The sequence below is a fragment of the Scyliorhinus canicula genome, chromosome 16 (genome assembly GCF_902713615.1).
Source record: "Scyliorhinus canicula chromosome 16, sScyCan1.1, whole genome shotgun sequence".
Lineage (NCBI taxonomy): Eukaryota > Metazoa > Chordata > Chondrichthyes > Carcharhiniformes > Scyliorhinidae > Scyliorhinus > Scyliorhinus canicula.
The window spans coordinates 17,195,141-17,208,222 of NC_052161.1; the positions used below are offsets into that span (position 1 = coordinate 17,195,141).

The following is a 13,082-nucleotide window of genomic DNA, read 5'->3' on the forward strand; positions in this document are numbered from 1 at the left end:
CAGGAGCATGAGAGGGAAGGAGATAAGGAAGTTGGACCTGATGGACGGATAGGATAAGAAAACCGTTAGCAGCAGCAGTAGTATTAGTGAACCGTGCTAATGATTATGTCATAATAACCACCTTACCTCGAGGATAATAATTCCATATAAGTACATGTTCTGGATCCTTGCCAAATCATTGGTGTATCTAGGAATTTAAGGGGACTAATCTAAGCTGTGATTGTATAAAGGGACAGTCCGTACTCTGGGACTTTGGCACTTCTCGAAGGTGGTTCCCCGACTACTTAGAGATTTGTCCCGGCCGTGAATAAACGAATATTCGTTACCAACGTGTTCGAGTGTTTTACTTCTGGACTGACGGACGGCTATGTGAAAGCGCAATTCACACCTCTATCATTGATTTTTCAAATCAAGTCCGGTAAAAAATCGGGGGAAAAAGTCCAAAAGTCCGACCCGAGCGGGCGCCACCAAATGTGCGACTTATTCCTTCATAGCCGCCACCGGAAGTCCTATCTATTTCTTTCTTAAATGCATTCAGTGATTTGACTTCCACAGCCGTATCTGGTAGAGAATTCCACAGGTTCACCATCATCTTGAGTGAAGAAATGTCTCCTCACCTTCGTCCTAAATGGCCTACTTCTTTTGGGGCCATGACCCCTTTTTCTGGAACCCCCAGCCAGGAAACATCATCCCTGCATCCAGTCTGTCCAGCTCGGTCAGAATTTTATATGTTTCAATGAGATCCCCTTTCATTCTTCTAAACTCCAGCGAATACAGGCCTAGACAACCTATCCTCATGACAATCCTGCCATCCCAGGAATCGGTCTGGTGAACCTTTTGCTGCACTCCCTCTATAGCAAGTATTTTCTTGAGTAGCGGGACCAAAACTGCACACAGGACTCCAGGTGTGGTCTCACCAAGGTCCTGCACATTTGTAGTAAGACATCCTTATACGTGTACGCCATTCATCTCTCAATGAAGGCAACATTCCATTGCTTTGCTAACTGCTTGCTGCACCTGCTTGCTTGCTTTCATGGATACCCAAGTCTCTTTGTAGATCATTTCCCAATCTGTCGCCGTTTAAATAATGCTCTGCCATTCTGTCTTTCTGACCATAACTCTACAATTATCCACGTTGCACTGCATCTGCCTTGTATTTGCCCAATCAATTTATTTGCCTAAATTGCCTTGAAGCCTCTTTACTTCCCACTGACGATTGTACCTAGTTTTGTTGTCAGCAAGCTTAGAACTATTATATTGGATTCCCTCATCCAATTCGTTGATATATATTGTGAATAGCAGGGGCCCAAGCACTGACCCTGTGGTACCTCACTCATCAATGTCTGCCACTCTGAAAAAGACACATTTATTCCTATTCTCTTTCCTTTCTGCTGACCAATTCTCAATCCAGGCCTGTATATTACCCAAATCCCATATGTTTTAATTTTGCACATTAACCTCTTGTATGGCACTTTACTGAAAATCCAAATGCACCACATCCACTGGCTCTCTTTTATTTATTCTACTAATTACGTCCTCAAAAAAAAAACTCATTTAGGTTTGTCAAGCATGATTACCCTTTCACAAATCCATGTTGACTTTGTATAATCCCGTTGATATTTTCTAAGTAACTTATTATCACATTCTTTATATTAGATTTTTGCTTACCACTGAGATTAGGCAAACCGGTCTGTAAGTCCCTATTTTCTCCCTCTTTCCATTTTTAAATAGTGGGGTTACATTTGCCATTCTCCAGAATCTACAGAATTTTGGAAGATGATAACCAAAACATCCACTATTTCCATGGCCACCACCTTTAGTACCTTGGGATATAGATTATCAGGCTCTGGAGATTGATCAGCTTTCAGTCCCATTAATTTATCCAGCACTTTTTACTGACACTAATTTCCTCTTTGGTTCTAATGCTATCCTTAATTTATTTAATGTGTAAATTCAATGCAAATTTAATATTGTTAAACGAGAAGGGGTTGGACCACTTTGCATATAGTGTTTTTGGAACACTTTGCATGTGTTTTGGGCCAGAAAGGAATGTATAATTGTGCCAATGCATGCATTTGTTCCTTAAATATTAGCCACTGCCTAACCACCATCATACCTTTCAATGAAGTTCCCCAATCTATTGCAGCCAACTCGCCCCTCATACCTTTGTAGTTTCCTTGGTTTTAATTTAGGACCCTAGTTTCCAAATGAACTATTTCATTTTCTATCTCAATGAAGATTTTCCCACATGTTATGGTCACTCTTCCCTAAAGGGTCCCACACAACAAGAGTATTAATTAACCCCTTCTTGTTGCACAATATTAAATTTGCATTGAATTTGCACACCAGGAGTCATGGCAGCAAGGGCCCTGGCTGGAGAATCAAGCACCGTCTTTGGCAAACCATTTTTTTTTGTTAAACTCTGTTTTCTTTTATTTTGTTTTTAAACCTGCACTTTCTGTTTTGTTTGTTTTACCTCTTGTTGTAATTCCAGTCTGTTATTTATGACATCTGTCTGTTCACTTGATCTTTATTCCTTTGGTTCATTTTATCTCCCATCCTTTGTTCTCTGAATTCTGATTGCCACATGGTACTGCAAGTTTGTAACCAAACCACCTGTTGGTTGTGAAGGATTTATTTTGTATTAAAACTTGTTTTCAAGACAAACTGATCCATAGCCTTGGGAGTATAATTCCCCCTCCCATTCTTGTATTGCGGGATCAAAATCTTGCCGCTCTTACCCAACAGCATTGACAGTGTGCCTAAACCACACGGACAGCAATAGTCCAAGGCAGCTCGCCATCCCATAATGTAAAGGTGGATACTTCAAAATGCAGAACTGACAGATTCAAAACAACTTGCTTTTGAAATGTTTGCACGGTATAAATTGATCAAGCCGCTGCCAAAACTTCCATTCTAAAGGAATAAAAATAAATCTATAGAATAACCTTACTACTGGGATTCGATCTTTGTTTTCATGTCAGTTTATTCAAAATTCTGTTTTTACGGAATAGAGGCTTCAGAAACACAGTTGTTGCGTTAGTGCACTCTGTCTTAATGACCTGAAGTGAATTACTGGGAGGGAAATGGTTGTAGTACGCATAATCCTTTAACTCAGTCTCTTTTGTTCTGCTTAGGTTGGCACAGGCCACCCAGGAAAGAACAGATTTGTATGCTAAGCAGGGTCGAGGCAGTCAGTTTACGTCAAAAGAGGAGAGGGATAAATGGATCAAGAAAGAGCTGAAGTCACTCGATCAAGCTATCAATGATAAAAAACGACAAATTGCTGCAATTACCAAGGACCTGGAGGATACTGAAGCCAATAAAGAGAGAAATTTGGAGCAGTACAGTGTAAGTAATTAATGCCACCAATGGATCATTTGTGATGTTTAACTACCTTTTGCGTGTTGCATGATGTATTGCTACTTATCACTTGGTGAGATATTTTGTTTTAAAAGGCATTCTTGTTCAAATTATTTTTTCTCTGAAAATTTTGATGGGGATTCCAAATAAAGCAGATGACCTACAGAGGGATTTGCATCAGCATGATGGTCTTAAGCAGGTTACAAATAATTTGACTCAGTAGGGAGATTAAGAAGAAAACAACAAAAACGCTTGTGTCGGTCTGGCATAGCACCCTCTATAAATCTGGGCTTCGTATTCCCGATGTCCCATTGAGAAACCTGAGTGCATAATCTAGGTTTATTTCCCAGTGCAGTGCTAAGGGAGTTTTGCACATTTGGAGGTACCATCCTTCAGATTAAAAAGCAAAATGGTCATGCCTGCGCTCTCAACTGGGCCTAAAAGACTCCATGGTACAATTTGAAGAAGGGTAAAGGGGTTCTCCAGTGATTTGGACAACATTTATCACCTAATCAAAACGACTAAAACCCAAGGTCATTTATTCAATTGCATTTTGGGTGCTGCTTGGACTCCAATCGGCTTTGATACTTCTTGCATTAGAATTTTGTCATTGCCCGTCGGTCAGCCAGCCCAGACTGAGATGGAGCAGTCTGTAGCTGGGCTTTCTTGGCCCATAGCTATTCAAGTTCATCCTCCCAGGTCACCTGCAGCCATCTTTGTAGAAAATCGGCAGCCTGTTGTACTATTTAGAGGCTCTTCAGGTAAGCAAAGGCACATGCAGCAAGAATGGTACTAAGAGAATGTACAAGGGCAACTAATTTACTTTTGTATTTATAAATGTTTTTGCATTTCATGCTGTGAAATAAAACTTCATTTATAAATCCAATTTGGAATGTTGATCGTGTGGTAGCTTTTATTTTTGCATTCACAGAATCACTGGAAATACAATGCAGAATAGGCCCCTTCAGCCCATTGAGTCTGCACCAACACATAAAAATACATGTGACTTGCCTACCTAATTCCATTTGCCAGCACTTGGTCCATAGCCTTGAATGTTAATTTGTTCCAAGTGCTCATCCAGGTGCTTTTTAAAGGATGTGAGGCAACCTGCCTCTACCACCCTCCCAGGCAGTGCATTCCAGACCGACACCACCCTCTAGGTAAAAAAGCTTTTCCTTACATCCCACCCTAAACTTCTTGCTCCTCACCTTGAACTTGTGTTCCCTCGTGACTGACCCTTCAACTAAGCAGAACAGCTGCTGCCTAACCACCCTGTCCATGCCCCTCATTATCTTGGAACACCTTGTTGTGGCCATATGGATGCTTGTTAGTAAGTGACAGAGGTAAGCCGAGGTGTGGCATTGTTTGATATATGGAAATGGGTTTGCTAATACTTGTATGGCATCTAAATTGGTTTTCACGTACAGCCTGCTCCTAATGTTCCTTCTCTTTGACTGCTTTCCATAAATCTCACGGCAGACGTGGATCATGGTACGTTTGTCCAGATGCAGCAGATCACCATGAATATTGACACAGATTCTGCCATGTCAACAAGGGTACAGGCGTTGTGCACATTGCTCCTCCCTGTGTTTAAAAATAAGTTATTTCATGGGACATGGCTATAACTGTCCCATTCCTAATTGCACTTGAGAAGATGGTGATGAGCTGCCTTCTTGAACCACTGCAGTTCTTGTACAGCCACAATGCTGTTAGGAAGGGTGTTCCAGGATTTTGATCCAGTGACAGTGAAGCAACAAGGATATCCTTCCAAGTCAGGATGATATGTTGCTTGGAGGGGAAGTAATGGAGTCAAAAACTTTGTTCTGTAACTTTCCATGATTTTATTTATTTGTTCATTAGAAACTTGATCAGGATCTGGCTGAAGTAAAAGCACGAGTTGAGGATCTTGACAAGAAGTACTATGAAGTGAAAAACAGGAAGGATGAGCTGCAAAGTGAAAGGAAGTAGGTTCAAAAAGACAGTTATAATGCACTATAATGTTCATTAACCACAATCTTAATTCAACTATGAAAGTGTCATATTATTTGTGTTCATAGGCTTCCTAAAATAATATTTATTTTTAATGTTTATAATTTAATACGGCATGTCATTATAGACCAATTAATATTGAAATATCTTCTTCAGTGTGTTCTGACTATGAATATAACTAACTGAATTTATTTCAGTAATTGGCAAAACTTCTTAAAACATAATGACAATAGAATGTGGCACATTATGATCATTCCAGCAAGCACTAAACGAGGATGAATTTCCTGTGCAAGAATTGTTTCATATTAGATGAAATAGTGCTGTAACCAAGTCATAGAGATTTTGGCAGAGAAAGAGGCCGTTTGGCCCATCATGTCTGCACCAATCATCAAACATCTACCTATCTTAATCTATTTCCAGCACTTGGTCCATAGCATTGCCTACTATGGCATTTCAAGTGTTTATCTAAATTCTTAAATGTTTTGAGTTCCCAGCTCTGCTTCCTTTCAGGCAGTGAGTTTCAGATTCCCACTATCCTTGGGGTAGATAATAGTGAACACAGATGCAAAGTACTCATTTTAATACCTCGGGTCTTCTGGTTTCACACACACATTGCTGCTTTGGTCCCTAATTGGCTGTACATCACCCCTTACTGTATCTCCACTCCGTAACCCAACCTCCCAACAGCACTGGTAAAGCACTAGCAAGCTTTTCCGCAAGGATGTTCGTCCCATTTATGGTTCAGGTGCAACCCATCCAACTTGTACAGGTCCCACTTTCCCAAAAACTGACCAGTGATCCAGGAAACTCGAGCCCTCCCTTCAACCATCTCTACCCTCCTATTCCTAAGCTTTTTTCAAATCTGTACTATTTATTTCTTAGTTACTTGTGGCGGGAGGAAAATGCTGAGCAACAAGCATTGGCAGCAAAGCGAGAAGAGTTGGAAAAGAAACAACAGCTTCTTCGAGGTGCGACAGGAAAGGCAAGTCTTGTTACTAATCTGGCATAGAACAAATTGTGCAGGAATGAAAAAAGGCAGCATGTTGCCAGAGTGAACAGCATGGAGGATTGTAGTTTGTAATTTATAATCTTATTTAGCTCGTGGGAAGCATATGGTGAATTGCATTTGCACAATGCTGCAAATCATTTTTATTGTATGTCCATTTGCCTCACAAGGTATGAGTGATAAGCAAAGATGACAGTGCCTGAACCCACCAGCTTCATGGCATGTGAGTTGTTCACTGCAGAGCACTCACTGGCGTTTGTAGTGATGAGTGCACCTTTTTACCTATTATTCAAAGGTGTCATTTGTTTCATCTCTCATATATTTCACGAATGGAAATGTGAAATTTGGTAGAAATATCAATGGTACATTTTCAAGATTCTTGACTTGCACTCACCCCAGACTACACATTGATTCCCCCATTTGAATGTCAGCAGACCACCTGTCCCCAGGTTATTACTCCTTCTGAAAGGACTGCAGCAACATCCTAACATTACTCCTTCCCGGTACTCTTCTGTACCTCCACTAGGAGAACTAGTGCCTGCCCTTGATTACATGGCCAAATGAGGGAACTCTGCATGTGGGTGAACGTCCTACTTGTTGCATTACCTCTGGGATAATTTTCAAAAGTTCACTAAATTCATGCTGCACTGTTATATTTTCCAATACCCACTCTGCTATTTTTTCCCCCGTTTAGGCTATTTTGAATGGTATTGATAGTATTAACAAAGTCTTGGAGCATTTTGGTCGTAAGGGCATCAACACACATGTCATAAGTGGATATCATGGAATTGTAATGAATAACTTTGAGTGTGATCCGGCTTTTTACACCTGTGTGGAAGTCACTGCTGGAAACCGGTGAGCAGTTTTTGGGCAATAAAGATTAAACTGTTTTTATTGGAGAATGAAATAGTGAGTGGAACTTATTAAAAAGATGTAATACAAGTATGAGTCAATGCTTACAAGCATGCCATATTTAATGATTCTTTGGCTTTGAAATGGCATCAGCATGGTGGCTGGTTAGCACTGCTGACTCACAGCGCCAGGGACCTGGTTTAGATTTCAATTTCGTGTGACTGTCTGCTGAGTTTGCATGTTCTCCCCTTGTCTGTGTGGGTTTCTCCGGGTGCTCCGGTTTCCTCCCACACCAAAGATGTGCAGGTTAGGTGGATTGGCCTTGATAAAAATTGCCCCTTGGTGTCCAAAGATATGCAGCTTAGGTGGAGTTACAGGGATGGGGTAAGGGAGTGGGCCTAGATAGGTTGTTCAGAGGGTCAGTGCAAACTCAATGAGCTGAATAGCCTGAATCCTGTAGGGATTCTATGAAAATGGCTTGCAATGCTACATTGTTGGGGGAGAAAACTAATTTGTTTTCCATTTTTAGACTGTTCTATCACATTGTGGAATCTGATGAAGTTAGTACAAAGATTTTGATGGAATTTAATAAACAAAACTTTCCTGGCGAAGTCACTTTCCTTCCACTCAACAAACTGGATGTGCGAGACACCGCTTATCCGGAAACCAATGTAAGTAAACTTCTCTTTTCCCTTCTACTCCCTTTGCTGTCATAACCCCATGTTCCCACAAAGATGTACCTGAAAGCAAATATTTTAAAACCTAGCTGCTGGTGCAGCATTGAATTTTGAAATCTCAATTGTAGACATAACAGAAGAAATAGGAGCAGGATTAAACCATTTGACATCTTGATTCTACTCCACCATTCAATAATTTCATGGCTGACCCGATTGAAACATTCCTAAAATAAATATTTAACGTGTAATGTTGAGTAAGAACTGCGTGCGCATAACTGGTAATTTATCCAAAACATTACTCTTGATTATCCATTTAGCACGAGTTGTGCTCCAAAATATTTATTTAATGTTTGCAATCCTTGTATTGGTTAAAGCAACTTTGAGTTTTTTCAGTTTATTTCTTTTAATAGCATTTCTAACCTTTAATTTTCACTTTGCAGGATGCAATTCCCATGATAAGTAAACTCCGATACATACAGAGATTTGATAAAGCTTATAAACATGTGTTTGGAAAAACACTGATATGTCGTAGCATGGAGGTATCTACTCAGCTTGCCAGAGCATTTAATATGGATTGCATAACTTTGGAAGGTGTGTGAAAATTAACTTTTAAAAATGGGATTTGTTTTTGTGCCGGATATTTTTGTCTTTATTTCTTGCTCAAATAGTGCTATCAAAAACGATGTAAAATAAATGGTAAATGTGTTTTTTTTAAAAAGCTTTTCTATTGCAACACTTTGCTTGGTCTTATTTGTAATTTAATTTGTGTAACTTCTACTAGTTATTGCACAGGAGAATCTGGCTTTGAACCAGAATTCTTAAAATTGTGCCGTAATGAATTTGAAACAGCTTCCCATAGTACAAGGTGAAATTACTGATCATAATGTCCAGTGGGGGAAATTTTTTTTTGGCTGTAGGCATTTAAGGATTAATTGGTTGAAGTGCGACATTCTGCATTTTCAGATTATGACTTCTACATCTAAGTGGTCCATTTAACCAGAATTAGTATACACTATTCCGAAGAGGGAATAGATTGTCTTTAGCTGGGTGACATTTTTTCATTGCAAACAACTTTGTGTAATTGGAGTATTGATTTTAAGATGTTTGTTAATAGATTAATGTCGAACCAAACATGTCTTTCGTGGGCCTTCATGTATTTGTGAAAGTGACGAGGCAATGAAATGTGCAAGCAACAAGATTACAGATAGTTTACCTTGTCAGCGCTGCAGAAGATCGACACAAAATTATGATATAAATATTAGAATCTGAGTTATTGTTAATTGTATGATCATTATTGTTTGACAGCCATGTCATCTGAGAAGTTAATATAAGACCAGAATCTGGCACTGTTCAGTGATTGTCGTTTCAGAGCTGATTACTATTCAGATTAATAGAACTCAGTAACTGATGAGTAAAATCTCTAGTTAAATCCACACTGTCTAACCCTTGTGAATTCTTTCTAAATTACTTTATTGCTTGCATTTGTCAAATGCCTTTTGATTCATTAATTATAATTTAGTTATCAGCCTTTACAAAATAAGGTTCACGCTAATCACCTAGTATGCACACTTCCTGATTGTCAGGAATCCAGTGCAACCTTTTGAGATAAATCATTTAAAAAAAAAAAACCCCCATATCATAACAATACTGACCAGTTTAAATTTTAGAATTGTTGGCGAATTCTTGGTGATTTTCATGAACAAAGTGAAAATGAGGGTTTTCCGGTTTTAATTAAAGTAATGCTTCATCGCATATAATGTATAATTGTTATGTTGTAGTGATTCAGTTGAAAAGGCACCAGGTAACATTGTTCAATGCCAACAGCATGAGATGGACTTGTAGCAAATCGGTAGCCAAATGTTCACTCCATCCAATCACCTTTCTACTGAAGTACATGGAGCGATAGGCCAGACTCTTTGCTGTCTCATTTCCTAGACGTCCAGTTGCTTTTACTTTGTTTGAAATAAATCACTATTTTCCACGGCAATGGAAAAGTTATCCATGCTGGATACCAAGTTCAGGATCAGCTTCGTAACAGCAGTCATCTCTCGACCGCTCCATTATCTTCTTTATGACAATTGGAAAAAATGAAAAGCAAAACCTGTTTTTGTTTCCAACTGCTGCATTTATTTGCAGAAGAGTTAGTAAATGGAAGTTCATTTTTATTATCATTGAAATCCTACTTTTAAATTTGCTTACAGTTCTCTTCGCATTCCATTTACCTTGTGGTTGAGGTGGCTGCGAGAAGATGAATGATTAGTTAGGGGAGGGGTTGCAGAAAGTGGCGGTATCAGATTTTCCCTGATAACCTGTGCTGTACTGTTCTATGTTTTATGTTCTAAAGCACAAATACAGTTTGGAGACACATTGCTCACTTCCTCCCATTAAAAAGAGAACAAATAGAGAGAAGGAAAAAGAGTTGGGAGGTATAAGCAGAATAGGTGAATGAGAGAAACAGCAACACAATAGCATATGAGAGACAATATTCCCTGACCGTTTGTATGCAATGCCACATTAGATCGCCCAGTAATATTAGAAAATATGGGGCGCGATTCTCCGCTCCCCACGGCGGGTGGGAGAATCGCGGGAGGGCCGGGCGACTCACGACACGCCCCCCCCCCCCCCCGGCACCCCCTGCGATTCTCCCACCCCTGATCGGAAGAATCGCCGCTCGCCGTTTTTCACGGCGACCGGTGATTCTCCGGCCCGGGTGGGCCGAGCGGCCTGCCGTTCCCGACCGGTTCACGACTGCGGCAACCACACCTGGTCGCTGCCGTCGTGAACATGACGTCACAACGGCTGCCAAATGCTCGTTTGAAGCTTGTGGGGGGGCGGAGAGGGGAGTGAGCACCACGGCCGTGCTCGGGAGGGGACTGGCCCGCGATCGGTGTCCACCGATCATCGGGCCGGCGTCTCAAAGCGACGCACTCTTTCCCCTCCACCGCCCCGCAAGATCAAGCCGCCATGTCTTGAGGGGAAGACGGCAACCACGCGTGCGCGGGTTGGAGCTGTCAGCCGTTGTGACGTCAGCCGCGCATGCGTGGGTTGGAGCCGGCCAACCTGCGCATGCGCGGCTGACGTCACATAGGTGCCGCCGTCGCGCCATTCTTGGCGCGCCGCCTTGGCGCAAGCGTCAAGGCCCGGCGGCCGAGATTTACGGAGCGCCGCTCCTAGCCCCCCCGGGTGGGGGTGAATTAGGAGCGAGGAGCAGCCTCCGAGCCGTCGTGAAACTCGGCCTTCCCGATTTATCGCGGGAGTGGAGAATTCCGCCCATGGTAACCCAGCTTTGACAAATGGTCATCTGTACTCAAAACGTTAGCTCTTTTCTCTCCCTCCAGATGCTGCCAGACCCGCTGAGATTTTCCAGCAATTTTTCTTTGGTTTCAGATTCCATCTGTAGTAATTTGCTTTAGCAGGTTTGTTATCTGCCTAATTTGAACACTTCATGGAAAAGTATAAAGCAGTTCTCCAACTTCACAAAATTTGGAACCAAAAATGCCCATTGCATCTTAACTAACCCCTAAATGATCTCATGCGTTGTTTACTTTTTAACCTTTAAAGGACACCCCTGCACTTGAGAAAAGAATGGTGCATTGTGTTTTGAGCTGTGCCACTGGAGACTTGCTAAGTTTGCAGACTTCCTGTTTGTGTCATTGCTTCTTTCTTTGTCATGATTTGTCTGTTAACGATTTGTTCTGTGCTTGGGTGCCGGTATTTAAGTTGTCAAAACATACTTACTATTAAAATCTGGTAATGCAGGAGCTGGCTGGCACAATGCATCACGGCGCTGCCAAAGGCTTGCATGGCTGCACCACCACATCCAAACCTGTAGTCTTAGCAGGATTCCTCCTTTAAAATACCCTGCCATGTCTCAGCGACCTCAGGTGCTGGCTGAATTCCTTTCTCCACTGACAACTTCCATCCATGACCCAAATGAAAAAATAATTAGGAAATGTGATAACAAAGATAGTAAAAGAGAAAACAGGTGAGCAAAAGGAGTGCAGTTGAAACATGATCAGAGAGAGAGAAAACCAGGAGATGAGACAGAGGTGGGGCGAGGAATGGTGCAGGGGATAAAGAAGTGCACTCTTGGAATGTTATAAAATGCTTCACAAACACATTCCTATTTGAAGTACCATTACTGTTATGTGGGAAATGATGAAGTCGTTTATATCCCAAAAACTAGAGATAAAATGAATAACCAGTTGTACACTCCCTTTATTAGTGGTGGATTTGTTGAGCAGGCCTCCCAGCTCTTTGAATTGTGCACTCAAAAAGGCAGTCATAGCTTTAGTTTTAAAATCGCATTAGAAAGACAACGGGCTGGATTTTCCGTTCCTGTGTCTTAAGTGCAGACGCCAATGGAGGATTCCCCGACGGAAAAATCGGCGACACACCTGTATAGATTGTGCTACCCAGTGAGGGGCCAGCACCGACACTGCGTGAAACATCTGCGGAGCACGTGAAAAACGGTGGGAGAATCGCCGGTCCGTGCAGGACAGGTGCAGGGCTGACAAGCTGCAGCCGGGCGTATGCTTACACCCCCCACACACGCACCGATCGCGGCCAAAAATATGGCACCCGCCGGTTGTGCTGGACCGTGTACCCGACCCCACAGCCCACCTCCTGGCCAGCCCCCATTCTCTCTCCTCCTCTTCCCCCCCCCCCCCCCCCCCCCCCCCCAACGCGCCCCCAACTGATTTGGAGGGAGCATCGTGACCCAGCATCAAACCGACGCCAGCCACAATTTCAGCACCTTGAGCCATTCTCCATCCGATTGCTATTCCCGATTTCGGCGTCGGAACAATGGAGAATCCTACCCAACACCTCTGACAATGTAACATTCACTCGGTATTGCACTTAATTGTTTGTCTAGGTAACGAGAAGGAGCAGCAACTGCTCAACGGTGATGGATAGTTGAGAGAAAGAGACTGCTGGCTAATTGAGCAGCACTGTAATAAATAGTTTATTTAATCTGGTGCCACATGTAATGGAATAATCTGTGCACAACACTAATTATGACCTGCTCGGGATATTTTGATGCAAAAGGCAGCATCACACGCTCCTGTACACGTTTGTTTCATGCTCTCTATTTTAACCTTTCTTTCAAGTTTAGATGTAATTTTGCATCGGATTAAGCCATACAAAGTACAGAATATTAGTGCAATTAATTGTCATTTTGCATAGGATTGAGC

At 41.8% G+C, this 13,082-nt stretch overlaps 1 protein-coding gene across 1 annotated transcript in view; it reads left to right on the top strand.

The window, feature by feature from the left end:
- smc3 (structural maintenance of chromosomes 3) overlaps positions 1 to 13,082 on the top strand; it is a 79,932-nt gene that overhangs the window by 29,799 nt on the left and 37,051 nt on the right. The window contains exons 10-15 of the mRNA XM_038774108.1: positions 3,138 to 3,351; positions 5,224 to 5,327; positions 6,235 to 6,334; positions 7,053 to 7,213; positions 7,740 to 7,881; positions 8,328 to 8,478. Coding sequence (XP_038630036.1) covers positions 3,138 to 3,351; positions 5,224 to 5,327; positions 6,235 to 6,334; positions 7,053 to 7,213; positions 7,740 to 7,881; positions 8,328 to 8,478 — 872 coding nt within the window. The remainder of the gene's footprint in view (positions 1 to 3,137; positions 3,352 to 5,223; positions 5,328 to 6,234; positions 6,335 to 7,052; positions 7,214 to 7,739; positions 7,882 to 8,327; positions 8,479 to 13,082) is intronic.